At 42.3% G+C, this 23,513-nt stretch overlaps 1 protein-coding gene across 15 annotated transcripts in view; it reads right to left on the reverse strand.

Moving 5' to 3' along the window:
* Window positions 1-23,513, reverse strand: part of TENM2 (teneurin transmembrane protein 2) — a 1,253,534-nt gene that overhangs the window by 488,201 nt on the left and 741,820 nt on the right. For all 15 annotated transcript variants that reach the window (XM_075442184.1, XM_075442183.1, XM_075442198.1 and 12 more), the window contains one exon: window positions 2,263-2,538. In XM_075442184.1, the coding sequence (XP_075298299.1) occupies window positions 2,263-2,538 (276 nt within the window). The remainder of the gene's footprint in view (window positions 1-2,262; window positions 2,539-23,513) is intronic.

The following is a 23,513-nucleotide window of genomic DNA, read 5'->3' on the forward strand; positions in this document are numbered from 1 at the left end:
AGACGAATACCTAGCAGGTTATCGATCTGCTTCTGCAGGACAGAGTGTTTATTATGTAGGAAACCACTGCTGGGCACAAGCGTGAGAAATTAATGATGGTTTTGTAAGTGTCCACACTGTGGTGCTGAGCCAGTGGGGCAACTGTCAATCTATATGATAATGCCTCCCAAAACTTCATAAAATCAGTCATGTGAAGAAGCATTGATTTCTGAGCTAGCCAGGATTTCTGAGCAAGTGAGACTAAAAAGTTTACTGAAGTTAACACCTCTGTGTATATAATCGCTGCTTCAGACTTGCAAGATTTCTTTTTTAAACAACCAAACATACAGAAATCCTTCTAACAAAAGCCTCTAAAAATAAAACTGAATTCCACATACTGGTTTGTTTCTTGGGTGCTGTTTGATCATGTTCCCCTTTCTCTTCTTAACATTGTCCGCAAAAATACCTATTCAAAATGGATTCACGGCGCTGTATTTTGAATTACTTCATAATTCACTTCTTAGAAGGAAGAAAACAAAATGCAAGCAGACAGACTCAATCTTTTATCGATGTCTGCGACAGAATGTATGAAAGTAGTGCCCGAGATTAAATTTTCTCAGACAGAGGTGTGGCACAGTGCTTCCACCAAAATGGGGAAGATCACCTTCAGAGCAGTGAATTCATGCTGCAGAAATGAATCCCAACCATTCCCTAACGCCAGAATTTCACCAGTTGATTATTGCATTTGAAATTATGCACAGCAGCCTTACCAATGCTATACTAAAGTCAAGGGAAGTTGTTGTATTTTCTTTGAATGGTACTATTCCAAAACAAAAAAAAAAACAAAAAAAAAAAAAAAAACAAAAAAAAAAAAGAAAAGAAAAGAAAGAATCAGTTAATCAGTCACTGATTCTTTTTAAAATCCTGGCTTCCTTGCACACACCATTATTCGAGTTAATATACATTTCCGCTTTGGTTTTGACAAAGAAGCGTATCCTGCTATGCCTCCGGAGAGGAGATATTCCTTGAAGATTCAATTTAAATCAACAAAAAAAGAGACTGCTGTTACCAACAAAATCAATCACACTTTTCTGAAGTATTTTCTATCAATACAAAAACTGTAATTCTGTTTTGCCTTGTTGGCTCTGACCAGCAGCTGCTCGTGCTTCCAGCGCCCGGCACACCGGCTTTGGTGAAACCAAGACAAGTGTCAGTAAGCACTGGGAGAAGCCTAAATAAACATCTACAAAAAACATCTCTTCTGAAAGGCACCCGACACGCAACACATTAAATTCTATCACCAGTAAAGCAGGCAGCAGAGAACTGGTTTCCTCAGCTGGTACCAGCTGCCTGCATAGTTGCTGTGAGGGTGTAAGTTAGGGAGACTCCCCTCCGCCTTCTCCAAATGGCAAGTATCAAACCCTTTAGTTCGTATTTTAACTAAGCTGAGTTTGCACCTTCATCACCCCACACGACGGAGGACAAATTCCTGCAAACCCATTTTTCACTGTTTTACCCCTTTAGTTTAATCTAAAAACATGTGAGCCCAGATAATTCCCCAGGTAAAAACTGTTGGCCAATACGTACGAAGACGACGAATCTGGGTTGTACGCATTTGAAAAGCAGCTGGCTTAAAGCAGTTTACTCTGAGCATCAACCAAGGTCTAGGTGTAGCGTCACAAATGATTGTTGCACGGTCTGAAGTCTATTTCTATGAACTTCATAAACTATACTGAAGTACAGTTTATATATATATGCATCAGTCTGATGCATAGGTTTGCTTCCTAAAAGCCCCTCAATACTTGAACAATACACAAACAGCAAATCAATTTTTCTTACATCTTCAAAACCATGAAAAAACCCACAAAATTAACTCTGATTGTTACAAATTAGCACCATTGTTACAGCTACCAGCATACTGTCGATTATTATTATTTCAAGCTGTGCATAAAAATCACATATAAGAAACTACTTTTTGTAAGAAATTTCTTTCTGCTTCTCGTCATTAAGTTTAATTTAATGTACTCTGAGCACAAACTTCTGTGAAAGATTATTACGTGGAAAGTAAATTGTAAGACAAAACACAATATACATCATATTATACTAGATACATGTTATAGAGTTTCTTGATACTGATGCTAAAAAACCCCAACGTTAAAAACCATCTGCAGTCAAACTGTGAACGTGAAAAATCCACCTTTAAAGGAATATTCATGTATTTTTAAGTACGGCCACATTTTCATATATATGTGCATTAAGAATATATAGAATTAAAAGGCCTACCGTTTTCCTCATCTGACTTGTTTTCGTTGTCGGAGTCGGTAAGTGTGAGAGCTGAGTTTTCACGACTTGACAGACCAGAACTTCGCCGGGATTTGATCCCTCTTCCCCACAGCCTGATGGCATGCTCCGGAGACATTCCTGCCTCCGTGTCCGAGTCGGCGTCAGAGCCGGTGCTCAGGGAATAGCCTTGGTGGAGTATTCCTATGTCTGAGCAGTAGCCACTTCGATGGGGAGAGGGCTCGCAGATTCCTAGTTCTGCAAGGGTGAAGTTTGTTCCTAGAAGGGCAATTAAAAAACAAAAACTCAGTATTTTAAAAGCTAGGAGATTTATTTCAAGTTTGAAAATAACAGACTCTCTTAATTTCTCTTAACTATGCTGCATGCCAAGCCTTTGTAACGAATTCCATACAAGGATCTCTGGTGCACAGATCTAGCAAGACATGCTGAATATAGTTACGGGCCAAACAGACAAAACAAAAAGGTAGGAAAGGTCTCTAAATTTTAGGTTACTATTTTAGCCCCAAATAATTAATCACTTAGGAACGTGATTAATGTAGAGCTCATGACAAGTGCTAATGGCATGACCTGCTTTGTTATATATCCTTTTAGGACCAGAGCATGAGCTTTGAAGTTGAGCATGTAACTACTCGAAAAGGGGAATTTGTTCTTACAAAGCTAATTTTCTCATACACAAGTCATCCACAGAGACAGGGGTTTTAATTTTAATTTTCATATAGTTTCCTATTCCATAGAAAATAAACACTTCACGTGGAAAACAGTTTACAGATCAGAATCACCTGAAAGAATGTAAACCTATCCGCGATGTAATGGGGAACCTTGTCGCCAGTCTCGCACTTTTACATTTGGTGAGATTGGTAGTTTAATATCTGCTATAGAACTCAAGATAGGTCTCATTGCAATTGTTTTCTACCTTTTTTCACCATATTCAAGAAGAAAGCACGCATTGATACCAAATCAGGAGGTCACTGGGTTTGAAGGCAAAACTTTGAAGAACAATGTCAGAACGTATGACCTTTAGCAGTTAGCAACGACTCGGTGGACCAAGTCTCATGCATTTTTAAAGCACATAGAGTCCCCCAGGGTTCGCAGAAAGTATAGACTTGTTGGCTGATTTCTGCTTATGTATTTGTTTCCTACAGTAATGAACAGGACCGTAAAAAATACAGGGAAATATTCAGTGGTCTCTAAGGCTTTCAACGGTTTTGAAAAGCAAAGTGATTTTAGCTGCATTACACTGGGCTAAAAACGAAGAACAGAGACAGACTGAAGTTGTTAGCAGTATAACTGTGAAGTATTGAATTAATTTCTTAATTCACAGGGAAACTACATCTGTGGTCTGTTTTCTAAAACCGTAGGTTTTGTCCAAATGCAGTTTACATTTTCTCCTCTTCCTCTATATATTTATCAGAATGAAGCTATACAGTGGTAGTTCATACACTAAATAAAAAACACACTTAAGTGTCTTCTATGAAAAAAGATGTTAACTGGATTTTCTTTTTCATTATCATTTTTTTAAGTATTACAAATTCTTTCACAGATTAGCCAGGAAAGATCATACAGTATTAAATCTATCTGGTTCATCCATCTGTATCGGCTGTCGTCAGTCTCACACCTAGCTGTTAAAGTATTTTTTGGATATGGGATGTATGCACGCATCTCCAGAAAGCAAAACCAGGCCCTACTTTACATTAATTCCTAGAGCTCATCAATTAAAGGAAGGTGACGGATTTCTTCTGGAAGACTGAGCCATGTCTTCACTCAGTGATGGCTAGACAGAAACACAGAGCCCAGCAAGAGGGAGGAGACGTGCTCCTCTCCTCCACGCCTCGGTCACGCTCTCTTCCACTCCAAGGTTAGCCAGTAAACCCGCCAGCAGCAAGAGAGTGGCCAGCCACAGCAGGTAAAGAAGTATCCCCGACTGGATGCTTCCAAAGGAACGAAGCGTTTAGTGGCAATGTTTAAAAAGAATGTAAAAAGGTTGACACGAAAAGAGTCAGCGCTCATCAACATCGCATTAACCTGAACCCTTCTAGGCAGGAGTATATTATAACCTGCCTTCTGATATTTATTCTAGTAATCAGAAATTTTGTGGTTTAGTCACAAGCAATGAACTGAACAGTCCTAAAAACGAGCTTCTCGAGTGCACTTCAGTCTAGAGATTATTCGTCCCCCCTTTTTATTGAATAAGAGCTCTAGCATGACAGATGAAACAGTTATTTTAAAAGAAAATGTAAATTTTAATCGTGCAATTTCACTAGAAGACATTTAACAAATACAGCTTTTGCTTGATTGATTGGAGTTCTGTTTTAGCCATATGAGAAAACTAACCTTAGACTTGTAAAAAAAAAAAAAAAAAGGTCAAAATCATCCTAAAATAGAAAATATATACATAAAATCAAGTTAACTGCAGCCTACTGGCCCCACACTTTCTGACCTACACAGGTAGAATGCATGTTGACAACAGATACATGTTAAAGTTACCACACATCGTGAAAGTGAATTTTTTCAAGTTTTCTTGTTCGCTGGTGGCATAAACGTCTACAAATGCACACCAATTACAAATATATTAGCCTAATTAAGCTGTTTTACATACACAGTGAAACATTTTAATGTTATTCTATGGATTTCAACAGCCATTACAAGCCCAGATGATTTCACTCTGATTAGCATCCAGTTCTGACGTCAAAATCCGACTATAACATCTGATGCAAAAGCCATCTTCAGAGAAATTCTTACTTTATCTGCCTGAGGAAAATAGTAAAGGCACTGATAGTGGAAGGAAAATATAGTATTCACAGAAATCATTCATCCATTTGAGTTTTATTATCTGGGAACCTGGCATCTTCCTGAAACGTGGAGAAAAAGATTTGAAAACTGACCAAATTTTAAAAATTTGAGAAGTGGATCAGATCAGCTCAAGAACAGAAATGGAATCAGCCTCTGAGCCTCTGGGAAAGGATTTTCTATGCTGCTTCTCAGAAATCTCCTTACAGTCTTACAACAGACAATCTCAAGCATCCTGATGATAGACATAGAATTATTCTAGAGAGCTCCCACTCTAGCAAAAAAAATATTCTTCTCTGGTATACTTTAAATTAGTTTTATTTATTAATTTTCAGTGTTTGCTACTGCAAAATACTATTTGAGAGTGTTCTGTAAGACCGCATACAATGTCAGAATAACTTGTCCTGGGAAACCCATGGATAACCACATAAGAACACATTTTGGAGATGTTTTTCACATCTACATATACACAGAGATTTTATACATACATAAAAGCATTTTTCAGATATATATTTTATATCTAAAAATATATCTATATATATAATACTTCCTGATATCTTCATAGCTCTTAATTTACTGTAAAATCTGAGGAAAACGAGATACAAACACTATAGGTACATTCTTCAGACGTTTTCTTGATCTGGATGATATTCTCTTACACGTCTCATTTCCCTGAAATGAAACTGTCCACTTATCTCGAATAACATCTGAACTGCTTCCACTAATATAATAGTCTCTTACTTCCCCAGTACCTTCCTTACCTTGCGCGTTAAGGTATTAGTAGCATTAGTAGACCACCCTTGTAAATTCAGATGGAGGATAAACATGGTTCTGGATTCACAGAAATCATTTATCCAATAATTCACAGCAGAAAGAGCCCTCCTATTACTTTGCAAATAAAGTACAGTCTGACAAGCAATGAGAAAAGATCTAACTCCTCTCCTCCCCCTTCCTACCGGCAGAATCCTCCATACGGGTTCCCAACGACAGAGAGGTCACCAAGAACAGTGCAGTCTTCCTCGCCCCCAGTGCCAGAGAAGCCACGGCACCTAGGAGCTGGAGAGAGGGAACACAGACACGGGTTCCTGTAGCATCTACTACACTGCTGGTGACACTACGTGAAGAGAGAGAAATGACGTCAGATGCTTTTTGGTGGAAAAGAAAGAAACCTCTTTCTCTCAAAGAACACACCACCAACAAAAGAGTCAGAAAGTTTTTTTCTTTGTCACAGGTAACAGAGCTTACGAGCCTCCACCCCCAGTCCCTTCACCCCCACCCGCAGAAGTCACTAGACCATTTTCATTCAAGAAAAGCAGCTAACACCAGCTGCTCCCGTAAGGTGCACGCGATTTCCCATACAAACCCAGACCAGCAGTATACTAGTTTAGGAGAGTAACACAACGTTACGTACTTGATCATCACTGCCCATGATGTACATGCTGTGAATAGTCTCTCAACAGAGCAGAAAAGAAGATATCTTCCTTTTAATTAGTACGTTACTTCTATTATCTTTTGAGCACATTTCCTTTAACAGAAATTTACTACTGAAATTATATAGTATATAAACACTTATTAAAAGTGTATTTAATTCAACAATATACAATTCTGCTCATTATCTCAGCTCAGACTAGAAAGCATTACCATATCAGCAAAGGTTATTTTCACCTCACCTCTAGGCAGAGGTCTCATTTGGGTAATTACAAATTGCAGGAATTGCCCCTCTGAAGATTAATCTAATCCAGCTGTGATTGCTACAAGCTGCCTCAGAGGAAGGTATCCGAAACCAGTAAGGCACCGAGATCATAAATCTGCCTTCAACACTACATCAGCAGTTCAAGCCTGGGCTAAGCCTGAACTCCAAAAGATAAGTATCACCCACATTCTTTGCTACTGTAATCAATTACAGGAAGCAGGGATAACGAGCACACGTTTCAGACAGCCCACCCTTTCTCAAAGTTTTGTTATGTCCATAGCTAGAGTGATTTTTGCTGGCACCAGTACCGCAGTTTAGCTCCAATCTGTGGTATATGAAGAGGTCGTTCTTTTTAACAAACGCTGATGCACGCTTCATTTTTCTCAATTCTTTATGCATTCATTTATTATGACAACATGGAGAACAGATGATTATAATCTCATTTTTTTATCCACTTACCGTGCACATTTTTAACACTCACCCTTTTTACTCATCAACCTGATCCTATAAACAACTGCCATCTTTTTAATCCTTCATTGTATTTCACCTGTTTCAGTGCTATTCTTTTCCCACAGTTAAAGATCTTGTTCTACAAAATGTTTTACTTAATTTTGTTTCTAATTCTACACTACCAGATACTCCAAAGAGAGACTCCAAACCTAAGCTGAGGGACACACTACTGCCTTCCTGCATTTTTGAAGCTTTTCTACTATTTTATTTATAATTTTTGAAAAAAATTATATTAACTTAAGCCCTTTTTTTAATAAATGTCCCCCTCTCCTGCCCAGCTCCCTCATTGATACATCACTATAAAGTGTACTGCACCTTTCTGGTGGTTTAAAGATACTTAAATCAGAACTGTCTTTTCTGCGCAACGTACAGGAATTTTAACCACGTAACCACGGTGAACAGCCTCTGTGGCAAATTTAATATTAGCATGAAACATGCCTGGAAAATTCTCTCTCTTAACATCATAGATATCAAAATGACTGTAATATTCCATTTCTGAAGAAAGCACAATTTCAGAAAGAAAAGCACAAGGAAAAGCTGAGTTCTCCTTTCACTGTGAACCCCCCAGGGAGAGGCAACGTCCTGTGGCTCGGGAGGCCGGGTAGGACAGCGGAGATGCGAGCAGCTCCGGCCCCAAGACTCGCCAGCCTACAGCAGGTTTACGGGCTAGCTCTTCCTCCTCTTTGTAATAGTCACAAATGCTACTACATGAACTGAACTCTCCTAATACGCCTATTTGCTAACTCTCTATCCGTTTGTCCCTTGCAGCCCTGAGGAGAAGGACTTGGGGGCACTGGTGGACGAGAAGCTCAACATGAGCCAGCAATGTGCACCTGCAGCCCAGAAAGTCAACTGCATCCTGGGCTGCATCAAGAGCAGCGTGGCCAGCAGGGCGAGGGAGGGGATTCTGCCCCTTTACTCTGCTCTCGTCAGACCCCACCTGGAGTCGTGCATCCAGCTCTGGAGCCCCCAACATAAGGAGGACAGGGAGGTGTTTGAGCGGGTCCAGAGGAGGCCACGAAGATGATCTGAGGGCTGGAGCACCTCTCCTAGGAGGACAGGCTGAGGGAGTTGGGGCTGTTCAGCCTGGAGAAGAGAAGGCTCCGGGGTGACCTTAGAGCAGCTGCCAGAACCTGAAGGGGCCTACAGGAAGGATGGAGAGGGGCTTTTCACAAGGGTGTGTAGTGATAGGACAAGGGGGAACGGCTCTAAACTAAAAGAGGGCAGATTTAGATTAGATATTAGGAAGAAATTCTTCACCATGAGGGTGGTGAGGCACTGGCCCAGGTTGCCCTGAGAAGCTGTGGCTGTCCCCTCCCCGGCAGAGTTGGAAGCCGGGTTGGATGGAGCTCTGAGCACCCAGGGCTGGTGGAAGATGTCCCTGCTCATGGCAGGGGGGTTGGAACCAGATGATCTTTAAGGTCCCTTCCAACTCTTACCAGTCTATGATCCTATGATTCTAATAGTAGTCCTTTGGTAGCGTGGGGAAGGGGCAGTGTAAGCTCTGTGGAACAAACCCTCCACTGATCAAACACTAAGAATACCAGAGAACTGATTCCTTAGGAATTAGAAAATAACAATAATGAACAAGCCATACCTTGTTCCAGGTTTTAAAATCTAGAGCTGGGGGCTAACAACAGCAGGGCCTCCTACACGGTTCTGTTACTGCCTACTATGAAGATTCGCAGATGACTTCTTTTTGTTTAAGACTATTCAGTTCCAGGTATTGCTAGTCAGGAAAGCTAAACATTTCACAGCTAAGCAAATGCGAACTTCCAACACCTGATGATGATAAATCTTACTTTCGTAGAGCACCTTTGCGACAAAGGCCTCAGGAAATGCTTCGCCAATGTTACTGAGAAGGGAGATCACCGCAGAGGTCTCGACGCCCGTCTGCGACGCGCCGTCACCCAGCCCGCACAGGCGTGCAAACCTACACACCCCGCTTCGGTCGTGCTTACTACAATTCAGAATACACACGTACCTCGCAAAACTTTGTTACGAGTGCTAACGCAGCAGCACGCAGACAGCACTTTTTCAAACTCAGCCGAAACACCATGGTTTTCTTCAGAGTGAAACCCTGGCAGCCTCGGTCCCTTCCGCAGCAAACTGACATCCACACACCCATTACAACACACGGCTTGCATCTGAAATATATTCTCCAGCTTCTCTCATCAATGACAGCAAAATCCTTTAATTGTCTTTTTTATAATCCTCTTTCTGCTTTGCTTCTTTCTGACTCGGAGATCCCCAAGCCTAATACCGTGATACAGATGTGTGTGTGTCTGACAAGAAGTCTGTTGACAGTATTAATACAGTAGATTCATATCCACTTAAAAAAATTATAAGGTTTATAAAACCAGGCATCTAATGAGATTTCACTCTAGCTCACGATATTGTATAATCTTCAGTTCTGTGATCACATTCTATTTTTTCAGTAAAATTTCCTCCGTCAGTGAAGTGACTGTGGAGCTACCCATCTTTCCTAACCTTCCTCACTCAGTCTTTCTACACCAAATAGAGAATACAGTATTTTTAATTGCTTCACACACATTTTCTGTAGTTGTGCTGAATGCAGTCTTTGAAAACATCTCAAACACTACTTTATTTATCTTCACCTCCTTCTGAGGTGAGCTTTCATCATCTCCATTTTACAGCTTTCAAACTAAGGAAAGAAGAACAGCACAGCCTCTTTCCAGAGCACACACTAATTTTGGCAGAACAAGTACCATCTAAAAACTGTATTTCTGGCATCACCTTATAGTGATGAGGTTCTTTTTAATGATATGCTGGTTTAGGGCAAAGTATGCATTTATTGTTTTCTCCTCAAATGCCGATGACGATTAAGGACAAAATTAGATTTGGGAGGACAAGAGGATGGAGCTAGGTGGCAAGCACGATTATTATTTATTATCTACCCAATGCAGCCCAGGTTAAAATGTAATTATTCAGGCTACTGTTTTACTTTCTTAGGTGGTCATTCATCTATTGTAAGCTTTCCAACTTTTCCAAGCTTTGAGGAATGGCAAAAGGAGGACAGCTTCATTTATTTTAAAGGGATGTGCTGTCCCGACAGATCTGTCCATTCTGAAACCCGAAGGAGACAGGAGAAAAGGTATGCAATCCCGTCAGCCATCGCTCTGCTCTCCGCTGCTTCGCCCTCCTGCGCTCTCCCTATCGCACTCCTCCTCCTCCTCGCTGGCTAAGTGCCGTCAGCAAGGGAATTCAGAGCTGAGCAGGAGCAGAGCCACGGGCGAGTCCTGCTCAGACCTGGCCCCTGCGGGCCATCAGCAGCTCCTCGGCACGCAGGCGAGCCTTCATCGGTTCCACAGCCAAGCTCCAGCAACTCATCTTTCAGCAGAGGTGCACAGGCAGACAGCAGGGAAAGATTTTCTGAACTGGGAATCCCCGATTCAAAGGCTGGAGATACTTTCGTCTAACCAACACAACAGTCACGCGGTGTTTGCACCGCAGGCAAAACAACGCATGTTCTCCCGCATCTTTCTCAGAACCAGTCAGACACTCCCTGCCTGGTCTCCAAACAAATCAAACTGAAGCACACAGAATTCATGGCAAATTTCAACCTAAATAGTTCTATCTATCAAAATTTTGAGGCATTACTAGGAGACATGTATGTAAACTCAAGTATACACGACACACGAACACACAAAGATGATCTTCCTTTCTCAAAGCAACTTCAGGCCTCTCCATGCATCTACTTCTCGCTAATGAAATGTATCATCTGTCATTTAAAAGGCAATGAGAGTTTTCTGATCAAAATCAAATTAAAAATCCACAGGGTTCTGTGTGCTAAACGAACACAACGTGTACCTGTATTTGCATAACGATGTCCCATGTCAGTGATGGCTCCCTAGGCAACCTCCAGCAGAAGGGAAAAAAATCTCCGCTTTTTAGGGCTACCTAGTGTCTGGCGAGACGAGTATGACCAGTAATCTAAAACAACTCTAATCCCATTTTCTGCACTTTTTTTTCAAGCGACAAGAAAACATGAGAAGTTATTTCTGTTTAAAACTACAGTAATACACTTTTTTCCCACGTGAGTAAGACTGGAAATGCTTCTGCCGATGTGAGAGCACCAATTTAGCATTCTGAAATTAGTTGTGCCGCATCACTCGTGCTAAAACACATTCACAGAAGTGCAAAGTTAACACCCAGGCTGTCGAACAGCATTGGGCACCAGCAGAAACCAACTCCCAAATATTGAAAGGAAAGACTGAAAGCAACTCACAAAAACTGTGACTGGGGGAAAAATCGCACCAATTCTGTTCTTTTCCTCTGTAAAGTGTAGATGACAACACTATGCTAACACGACTGCCCACACAATCTAACTCACACATATAGTGCATTTTTGGGATAAAACCTGTACCAACTCACAGGTAGGCACTGTGGTGGGCTCCAACAAGACTGTGGCCATCAGTGACTCAGATTCACTGCCGATTACTTTTTCTTTTACAAAGAGCAGAGAAAGAACAGAACACGAAGCTTCATGGCAAGTAATGATGTTCTTGCCGCAAACGGCCCAGCTCCAGTCCGAACACCATAAAAGTGACAGTGGGTTTGGAGGGGGTTTGAGTTGTGGGTGTTTTTTTTTTGTATGGAGTATTACAAAATTGCATTAGAGTGCGTATTTTCTATTCCCGGTCCAAAACGACTCAAACTATTGAATAATTTTGTTACATGCCTGTTTCCTTTTGGGAGATAATGAATTTCTAAATATAATTCACCACAGAAGCACCAACAAGATTAAGAGTGTACTCCACTTATGTACATAAAGTGAGAGCTTCCCCAAAAGAACAGCGAAAGAATTATTTTCAAATTGCTATTTCATGTTAAACAACCTGCTAAACACCTGCTACTATCTCCTGCCACAGTAGCGTAGCATTTTGCTATGAAGGAATAACAACTACAGCTCCATGGAAAACACAAACTCCAAAGAGGAGTCAGGTTTAAAGGCCGTATAAGGAGAGAATGAAGTGCTATCTCAATAGAGAAGAGTATTTCGTATCTGCATTGACCATCCATTGACCATCCATGTTTGCAATGCACAGTTAGGGTCACCTGGCAACAAGCAGCACAATAATTAGACCGTGGTACCCACAGAATCTAAAATCTCAGTTTCCACCCCTAAAAAACTGTATGTGTCATTTGCATTCTAGTCTAGCTCACAAAGATGTTGGTTTTCTGCTGTAAAAACATTTGCGTTGTCAGAAAAGGACAGTGAGTTCTCCTTGGTCTCTAGAAAAAAAAAAATACACCAAACAATTCTTAGTTGACCATAAATATATAGATATGAGTACTTTTGGATAAAATCATTGTACAGTTACTCATCTTCATTGATACATGAATCTGAGTTCAATTATTAAGAAAGATGTCTAAGAAAATCTGCAGGAAACTACCAGGGGATGAATTAGCTGATGATAATCTGCTGAATTCATGAAAAGCCTTTTCTTATTTTTATACTGTTAAATCAAGATTTAAAAAGCAGTAAAAAAATCAAACGCTGTTCATGACTTGATAAATAAACTGTGCTCTCAAGAAACAGGAGAAGTCACAGGCAATAAGCTTTCATACTTTCAGAACTGTTTAATTGGGAACTCTCGAAAAACCTGCATCAGCTGTCATCACAGACAAAACCTTAATGATTTTCTTTTATATCTTGCTTCACAAGTCAGGAACATGGGTACTTTATATTTTATGAAGGTCTCCAGGCTCATACAAAGATTTCTTGGCACTAGCAGCTGTCAGCTGTTTAGTCACGAGGTGCTTCTCCACTGTAAACATCATGTCACCTAGAAATAAGGGTAATGTAAATTGTGTCCTGTAGTGTAGAAGAAGTTTAAACCATTATTTGACTCAGAAATACTGTGTTTACATTCTGAATGATGCTGCTCGTAACAGGCTTTAGCAATGCCAGAGATGCGAGCCTTTAACTCTGCATTTCTAATCCTGCTCGGAGGAGAATCGGGAGACCAGCATGAACGACTGAGGACGGATAAAGGAACTCATCTAAAATGGAACGAAGAGCTTCCCAAAACACTCAAACTATTTAAATGGAGCACCATATGAACTAAAAAAGCATACTGAACGAATACGTATCAACTTTACGCCAAACTTAAAGAATAATGAAATTAAAAGTCATTTGAGCACTATAATTTTGAAGAAAAAGTTGTATATATTATAATCAGGTATCAAGGAAAACAGCTCAAGCTCTTTGAGACAGAATAGCTACTAAGAAACAGACACAACCACATCTTCTATTCGTCATTTGTGTTCATTTCATGAAGAGATCAGGAAATATCTTTATGTGATTGAATTATAAATTGCTTTCAGCTTTTCATTTTTAATCCTAGTAAAATAATTAGATATTTTCGTGGCCAGTCAGTTGTGGTATTATAAATGGAACCGTTGGCACCAATTCAGATTACTATTGGTCCTGAACTTTGCTACAGATGAAATGCACACCCTTAATACAGCATTTCTTTTATCTACCAACGACTATAATTTGTAGACCGCACATACAATCATGAACACAGAAACTGAGCGCGCTGCAGCCCCTCTGGCATGTCCAGTAGCTGCGATGCTGTAGGCAACCGGGCAGCGCACCCATCAGCTCCATCGCTGGAACTGACTGGTCTCACCAGGCTTCTGCAGAACTGTGGAAGGAAGAAACACGACCTCCTTTCCTTCCCTACAGGGGCACTTTCCACACACACAAACCATGCTGCTGTTCTGATCTTCTTCTTGCTGGTCACCGCATACTTGAGCGCAACATCTCCATCTCAGCCTGCTGCGCCCGGGCCGCTGTGCTGGCGGGCACGTGCTGCTCCAACATTCTCTCTTCTTTGGTTGATGTAATCTGTTTCTCTCTTTCATCTCAATTTCTGTCTGTTCAGTGGTTTAGAATTTTAGTTTCAGTGTTTTAATTTTAATTTAGATTATTTTTCCCTTCTTCTTCAATGAAGAGAAATGAAGATTTGTGGTACCTGCCAATAAACAGCTTCTAGATTATGTTAATTCTAACTTTCCGCTGTTTGAAACTCTACTTTTGTTTCTATGAAAACCTGTTTTAACAATAGGGCCAGTTGTTGCCCTTCCGTTGTCCTTTCCCTTCCATTTCGGTCTCAGATTTGAAGGACTGCCGACACTGACTATCACTTGGTCAGCAGCAGAATGGAGACACCGTCGCGCCAAGCAGTAAGCTCCAACCACCGCTTCAGCACCGAGGTTAACAGGTAGCAGCATGTGATCCTCTGAAGAGGCAACAGCAAGATACCTCAACCAAAACTACAATTATGTCAAATCTTCTTTTCTGTGTGGGTGCTGTAGTTTAACCCGGCAGGCAGCAGCTAAGCACTGGACAGCCACTCGCTCGCCCCTTCCCTTCCCCCCCGAGCAGGATAGGGAGGAGAAATGGACAAAAGGGGAAACTCGTGGGCTGAGATAAAGGCAGTTTCATAAGGCCACAAAGGAAATACTAATATTACTACTAATAATACTAGTAATAATGATACTAATGGTATGTTAGTATTCATAATAATGAATACGCAAAACAAACTATATAAAGTACAATTTTTCCTCAGCACCCAACGACCGATCCGCAGCCCGAAAAAAAAAGTTTGAACTCTCAGCCAAGGGAGGCTTTAAACCTCATGGAAACCGGGACGAGCCGATAACCTCCTCTCCCCGGCCAACCCATCCCTACGCTGAGCATGACGCCCACGGTACGGAATCTCTCCGCTGGCCAGCCTGGCTGGCTGCCTGGCCGTGCTCCCTCCCAGCTCATCAGCCGGACATGGGAGACTGGAAAAAGCCCTTGACTTCACAGCAACAACTGAAACCATCACTGTGTTATCCACATTCTTCCGTCCTAAATCCAACACACAGCAACTACTGAGAGGAAAATCAACTCTATGCCAGCCATAACCAGGACACTGGCAAAATGCTTATCCTATTTTTAAAAAAAATTATTTTACCCCACTAGGTCAACCACTCTACACAAGAAGCAGTTGTAATAGAAAGCATTTTACCGCCTAGCCCTTCTCTACTGCTTAGTACCGCATTGAAAATCTTCAGTTGAAACCCAAAATCTTAGTGAGGTGTTCTTATTAGGAAATAACACCATAAACACCACAAAGAGACTCAGACCAAAATTTGGTTCATTTGAAAGAACATTCCTGTGCAGGCTGTGTTATCTGACTATTTTTAACACAGACGTCATCTCACTTTGTAAGTGCCTTTACTTGCTACATAAGTGCCTTGCAGATCAGGTGAAATGATAAATTCACATCTCACTGATAAAGGTCAAGTATGCCTAGGTATCATCCATTGACAGTATTTTTTAATTTCTTTTTAATTTGCAGACTCCAATTATAGAATTCTTTGGATTTAACAAGCGGGAGATTAGATTGGATTATTCATTAATCCTCACACCAGCACTAGTTCACACTTCTCCCACAAACCATTTGCAAGGAAGCATTTTAGGCTAGGTCACGTATTTCCTTTTTGGCTATATGGGCGTCACAGGCCGTTTTCAACCTCAAGTCAGGTTTGTTTGGAAAGGGCGTATGGAGCAGGTAAGGACAGCACTGAAGAATAGGGATGGAAAAAATTCTCCTCTCTCCTGCTGACAGGATGCCTTGGATGAGCGAGCTGGCCCATTCTGCCCGGAGTCTCCTTTGCCATTAGGCGAATACTGACAGCAACACTGTGGCTGCGTGGTACTGCTGTACAGCTCTTGCCTGTGGCCCTTCAGTCACTGTCTTATCTGAAAAAAAAAAACCGCTTTCTTAATTACCGGTGTGATAGAGCACAGGAGCTAAGCTGGCCAGTAGCTTCAGGTGGCTTAAGCTACCATGACAGGCTCTGGATACTGCACAGGTTTATCATCGCTTTCAGACCGATGGACCTCTGATTCAGCTAAGCATATTAAAACTTGCCAGCACATCTATTTAAATTTCAGATTTGTAGTTCTCAAAGGCATTTGGTTGCTCTGTTTTCTTCTTTGTCATCTCTTTGATGACTTCAGAACAGGCACACATGCTGAAAAATCACCCCGATTTAAGTTCTCCTACAACTTACTTTTGTGATGGAAAGGAACATAGCATATGTTTTACAGCTTTTTTTTGGGGGGACTAAATGTTTTTTTTTTTTAAACTGAATTTGGCAAACATGTGCATGCATATATAATCGAGGAAAAAGTCATTTCACCCTTCAACGGGAAAGACAAAAGAAAGAACCCTCAACACAAAATACTGAACGTCCCAGAAGTTTCCAAGGATTTCTGCTCTGAAAATTCAAACGACAAACCCATAGCTAAATAATCAGAAGTGGAGACCGGTGACAAGAGCCGTTCCTTAGGGGTTGGTATTGGGACCAGCACTGGTTAACATCTTTGCCATGGACAGCAGGATTGAGCAGACCCTCAGCAAATCTGTCAACAACACCAAGCTGAGCAGTGCGGTCAACACACTGGAGGGTCAGCATGCCATCCAGAGGGACGTGGACAGGCTGGAGAGGTGGGTCTATGCAAACCTCACGAGGTTCAACAAGGCCAAGTGCAAGGTCCTGCACATGAGTCGAGGCAATCCCGGTATCAATACAGGCTGGGGGATGGATGAAGGGATGGAGAGCAGCCCTGCCAAGGACGACTCAGGAGTGCTGGGGGATTAAAAGCTGGAGATGACCAGATAATATGCAGCCCAGAAGGCCAACCATGCCCTGGGCTGCATTCCCCAGCAGCGTGGGCAGCAGGGCGAGGCAGGGAATTCTGCCCCTCTGCCCCACTCTGCTGAGACCCCCCGGGAGTCCTGTGTCCAGCTCTGGAGCCCTCAGCACAGGACAGAGCTGGAGCTGTGGGAGCGGAGCCAGAGGAGGTCCCAGCAATGATCCGAGGGCTGGAACCCCTCTGCTGGGAGGAAAGGCTGGGAGAGCTGGGGCTGCTCAGCCTGGGGAAGGGAAGACTGCGGGGAGACCTTAGAGCAGCCTACCAGTACTTAGAGGGGTCTGCGAGAGAGCTGGAGAGGGGCTTGTGACAAGGGCATGGAGTGGCAGGACAAGGGGTGATGGCTTCAAACTGAAAGAGGGAAGATTTAGAGTGGGTATAAGGAAGAAATTTTTTATTGTGAGGGTGGTGAGGCCCTGGCCCAGGTTGCCCAGAGAAGCTGTGGCTGCCTCCTCCCTGACAGGGTTCAAGGCCAGGTTGGGCAGGGCTTGGAGCACTCTGGGCTGGTGGAAGGGGTCCCTGCCCGTGGCAGGGGAGTTGGAACTGGATGATCTTTAAGGTCGCTTTCAACCCTTACCATTCTCTGATTCTATGAAGTGTACAGTACTGATCAGCTGTAGTCCTCTAAGTCATTTTAGGGAAAACTTTAAGAAGTCCAAAACGGGGCACCTACAGATCAAGTCATTCAAAGTCAACTATGTTCTCTGTAGAAGGGAAAGATACATTTCTTTTTTAAAGTAGAAAGGATCTACACAAAAATCATAAATTGGTATGAAAGATGCCCCGTAAAAATCGAGTACTGAACTACTCATATTCCCGTTGATTCTTTTTAAAATTACTAGCATCTAAGAATATGTTTGAAAATGAGCTCTAAAGTGAAGTTGCTTTTAAAACTAAGTGCAGGATAACATGCACGGACACCACATATACCACACATCCCCAGGAACCACTCACCCAGTCAAATATCGTGCAGTGACCACATACATATCAGAATTTTCCAGTGTGGTTTTGTGGGGTGGAGCTGGTGCGCTCCTTCCAGCACTGCAGCCCATCCGTCCTCCGCCTCGCAGGATGGGCTTAACCTGTCACATCTCACCAGAATTCGTAAAGCCTGACTCCAGAGGGCTGGTAGCAGAACAGCTGTGAACAGGCAGCTACAACAATGATCATCGGGCATACGCTGTCTTCCAGCTAACCCACCAGAGCTGTATTAAAATGAGAGAAACACTTTCCTTTTGCTTCCCCTTTACCTAAAATTCTGGCTTTTTATCTCTGACCTATTTAACACCACTTGCCTCTTCCGAGTCCCACTGCAGGCACGGCACGCAGCAAACGGGTAATACTGCCGAAAACGCGTTTCCGTTGCAGGCTAAAGCCACTGCTATTCTTTTATCAGCTTTTACCACTTCTGTTATCAGCAAATTGCCCTTTTTGGAGGCGGGAAAAGAACCCTGCAGAAGTCTGCTTTTATGAATGCCTCAAGTGTTCAAAATTAGCAGCGAGAATCTTGCGGTCACTGTATACCCCTGTCTGCAGAGCAGATGGGGCACTGTATGGTTTTGGTATTAGTGTACCGTCAAGCTGCCTTTCAAGCAGAGGACTATTTATCTACTTAACACAGGACGTAGCCAACTTTTGTAAGTTTCATATATTACATTTATTTCAAAACGCTTGGCATTATTAATCCTTTTTCTATTACTAATATAAAGATTCTGCTTCAAAACCTCAAAAACCCAGAAAGTTTATTTTTTTTCCTCTCTTTCTGCATTGCATGCACTGATGAACTAGCCTGCTCAGCAAGCATTTAACAGATTAGACACTTGAACATGGTTTCAGGCAATGCTCTCTCATGTTTCTGCGTATTGCCTGATAAACACTTCAAAGTAAACCGCTCATAAATATGAAATGAAAAGCCGAGAAGTCGTTATGCACGGCTTTGAGATACAAATCTCTTTATTCCCCTCTGAAGTGGAGTTTGATTGACATAATGAGTCATAGATCCTGTCCAGGGACACACTGCCTTATCCCCTCTTCCTCAGGAGACAGGGAGTCTTTAAAGAAATCCACTTCAGAACTTTCTGACAGACAGCTACAGGAAAGTTGAACACTACCCAAATTTATTATTTTTGTACTAAAACCTACTTTAACAACCGTGACTTATGTCAAAGATTGATTCCAAAGCCACAAACGGGTCCCAGCACCTAAACCTTTTAAAGGAGGCCAAAGCCAAGATGTACGTTTTATCATCTCTCCTATGAGGAAAGGCTGAGGGAGCTGGGCTTGTTCAGCCTGGAGAAGAGAAGGCTGAGAGGGGACCTTATAAATGCCTCTAAATATCTGCAGGGTGGGTGTCAGGAGGACGGGGCCAGACTCTTTGCAGTGGTGCCCAGCGACAGGACAAGGGGCAATGGGCACAAAATGAAGCAGAGGAAGCTCCAGCTGAACATGAGGAAGAACTTCTTGCCTCTGAGGGTGACGGAGCCCTGGCCCAGGCTGCCCAGGGAGGCTGTGGAGTCTCCTTCTCTGGAGATATTCCAGACCCTCCTGGACAAGGTCCTGTGCAGCTGCTCTGGGTGACCCTGCTTCAACAGGGGTTTGGGCTGGGTGACCCACAGAGGTCCCTTCCAACCCCTGCCATGCTGCGATTCTGTGACACGACAATGCAGGCTGTGGGTCTTCAAACAAAGCGAGACTCTGCGAGGCAGGGAAGGCGCTTGCTGAGCTGGGTACGTCTCCATAAACGCAGGGCCATATCCACACAGCTCCCCTCCCACCCACTCCGGAGCAGCTATCACCAACAGAGCTTCAAGAAGAAAGCGGTGAGCCCCTTCGGCTCGGGCTAGTCCCCGGCTGAGCACCCTGTGTTCCCTCGGACAAGCAGCTCCCGACTGCAGAACCGCGGCACAGACCCCTGCGCTGCTCAGCTCTGCCTGCGAGACCCGGCTCACCCCGCGGCAGGAGGGGAGAGCGGGTGGCCAGGGCGTGCTACCACCTCGAGGAAGTCCACAACGCGACGGCCCCCATTAGAAGGGGTATTTATCAGGTACGGACCCCCCCCAGCCATCCCCTGCACTTCACAGGTCTGCGCCATGAAGGAGATTGAGACTTTCATGTGAGGAGGAGCTGCTGAAATCATCTCGCCTGAGAAACCTCTGACATGCTAATTCAGATCTTGCTGTTAATAAACGATACTCATATGGAAACGACAAAAACCGGGGCACGTGTCACTGTTGGCCACTGCTATTCCGCAAAACGTCTGTTCCACAAAAAGCCGAGCGTTAGGCCACCACAGCCCATCAGCAGGCGCCATAAACAGAACCACAGTGTAATAAACTGCTACCCTGCAACGCTGCATTCACAGCCTGCTTTTGTAGTGTTTGTGGAGGTGTTTAGAACAAATCCAGCAAATACCTGCCTAAATTGAGATGCAACTTCTGGCACCTCATTTGCCAGCCATACTGTATGCATTAAATTACACATCGTTACCGGCTTTTGTTAGTCTCTACTCCTACGAAATAACCATACATAAAGTATACAAGATCCACCACTCAACTTCACTTTCTGCTGTTCATAGTTCTGCTGTTATTAATGTCAGACATGAGACATTCACATGATGTATATATTATTGTATAAATTATTAAGATTTAAAAAGCAACAGTAAAAAATTAGCTTAATTTGTGGTGGTCAAAATACTCTCAAAAGTACTTTTATTTTGCCAATAAAAATGAAAAGGTTAGTATCTGTAAAAAAGCACAGAGTGAAACAATGAGATAGTGAGAAGACGAAATATTAGAAGAACTGAATTCCTCTTACATGTAAATAATGGAACACTCTGGTTTTGCAGCAAAAGGCCGATACAGAGATTTAGAAGCTTAAGACGACAGAAAAGCCACAAGGTGTTATCGCCACCCATCTACAGACATTGCTGCCTCTTCTCAGTCCTCGGTGACGGAGATTACCAAGACAGTGTTTTTCCCTCTGAAACATTTATTGTTAAAATCTTTTGCTGTCCTTACTTACTGTGTGCAAACTGCAAACACATTCTGGCCCTGCCCTACATATTCTGAGCACTCTTCCCTATGGCTATGTTCATTCACATCCTAGGAGTCCACAGTCTGCTCTGGCTCTTCTAACCGCTAGCAAGCAACACGTATTTACATCAAAATACAAATATGTGAGTTTGCAGCAAATACTGAGCAAAACGGGGAAGTGCTGAAAAAGCCAAAAACTAAATCAAAGCTTATGACTATAAACAGGCATTCTCCTATTTGGCAATTTTTTATTATGGATTGCCCTTTCTATGTAAATCAAAAATCTCTGGCCCAAATTGCAACTGTTTGTAACTATTTTGACTATTATTTGTGAGGAATCATTATCATCCACACAACTAAGGAATTACGGACACGCATCTTGGCACATATCTGAAAAAACTCCCATGCACAAGTATTAATTATAACACATGTATTATTCCAGGGTACCGTTGATAGATTGCCACACTGCAAGGCAAATGAGGCATCTGAAATATCCTGAATTACTGGAAGTCTTTACAAGATCTTCTGCAGCACTCACAATTCCTATGCAATTTAATTAATATTAGACATATGAGTCAAATCAGATACTTCAAAAAAGAACTAGACCCTAAAATAAACAATCTTTTCTAACGATAACTATGTTAGGAATACAGTGTGTTTCTACAAACTACTGTTATTTTAAGAGATTATGCCTCTTTTACCGAGGTTTCATTACAAGATGTGAAGTATTTTGATAGGGCTTCAAGCAGCATTAAGTATTCTGACGAGGTCCAAAAAGCACAGCTGTCAGTCACACCCTTGGCTCTGTCAGTCGCTGCAGCGCACCGAAACCAAGTTGTCTCCAGGATAAGTGCTCCTCGGAGATCTGCAGCTGCGGCTTGACCTACAGCTGAAAAGCAAGTGCTTCGCTCACTAGATCTATTAGCCCTTTGACTTCATTCATTCACCAGCTAATATAAATACATCGCTGAAGTGAGTGATTAATTCAATTTCTTTAGAGAGAGTGCTAAATTCTTGAAGCCTCCAGTATGACTATCCACGGAGGCTCCAAAACGTTAATATAATGAGTTATTAATTATGGCATTGCAGTTAGGAATCTGGTAAGAGCCACTAAGTTTTATATTTTTTTCATCTTCCCTCCAAGAATACCCTTTCCTTACTGTGCCATAGCTTCATTTAAGAGAGACACTAAGCCAGCTAACATCTCTATTTTTACGTTGTTACCTTTGCACTGGAAGCCTGTTCAGCAAACCGCCATCTTTCCATTTCTTGTCCATGCTTTCTAGGTTTGGCATCAACACAACAGCTTTGTGTTGCTCCCAGAGGAACAAGGCTTCCATTAAAAACTGCAGGAGCGAGACAACTTAAAAGAGAGGAAGAAACTCTGGAACACTTCTGCAGGTACTCTCCATTACTGGAAACAACCAACAAACGTTTAAAATTACGTAAGATATCAATGTGTAACAAGGAGTCCAGAAAGCATTCTGACCTAAAAATCCAGGATTCTGGCCTCACTGTCCATCGCTTTGACATGAAAAATGCCATCTTTTTTCTTCTGTATTTGAGATGTACCTTGGCATCTTCCGATCCAAGTATGGCACTGTGATGAGAATCATGGACAACGCAAGTGGCCAACCTTGAAGCAGAAGTTCCCTTTCAATCACACTGACATTTTTTTTCATTTGTAACCAGAGAGAGAACATATATTGTCAGTTTTGATTCCGCCTTTCACATTTTGCAAATGAAGCTTATGCTAATCAAACAAGTTCCGCACAGCTGGACAGAGTGGGGTAAACAAATCCACAACATATTTTGGAAGCATCGACAAGGGACTTCCTTCCCTGCTTAAATCTCATTCTGTGGAGAGAAGAGAAGGAATGCTTTTACACGTGTTACAGCAACTCCAGTTTTACACACTGGAGCAGCTGTAAGAGAGAGGCCGTATCTCCTTGTTCACGCATCTGAATTGCCTTCAGCTTCACCAGGTTTCGGAAAACAGAACAAAACTCAAAACATACACAAGAATGTCACAAAACCCCACAGACGTCGGCAAAGCGCGCGAAGAGGAGCGCTTCACTTGTCCAGCTGCTGGTAACGCAGGCATTCACCTCCAGCACACACAGAGCAGCTGCAGCTTAGTCCGGAGAAATGAGCAGGGTTATTCTCAACTCATTCATATGCTTTTATTTACAAAAAACTCTTCCCATTTATGCCATTAGCTACAATTTTCTGATAAATAATCAAACATTCAACAATGTTGTAACTCAGAGCTTATTTGAAAGCTGGCGACCAACTGGAAGAACACATTTTTGAAGTCCATCTAAAAAAAGTAAAATATATGTAACCATATGCACTTCTTTGGTTTCCATTTTCAGCACAGTGACATCTATATTCTAGTACCCTCAACCCAGGAAACAATTTTATTTTTGGATAAAAAGCCCTTGCTCGGATGACCCAGAGCGCACAGCTG

Source organism: Opisthocomus hoazin, chromosome 23 (genome assembly GCF_030867145.1).
Source record: "Opisthocomus hoazin isolate bOpiHoa1 chromosome 23, bOpiHoa1.hap1, whole genome shotgun sequence".
In the NCBI taxonomy this organism is placed as follows: domain Eukaryota; kingdom Metazoa; phylum Chordata; class Aves; order Opisthocomiformes; family Opisthocomidae; genus Opisthocomus; species Opisthocomus hoazin.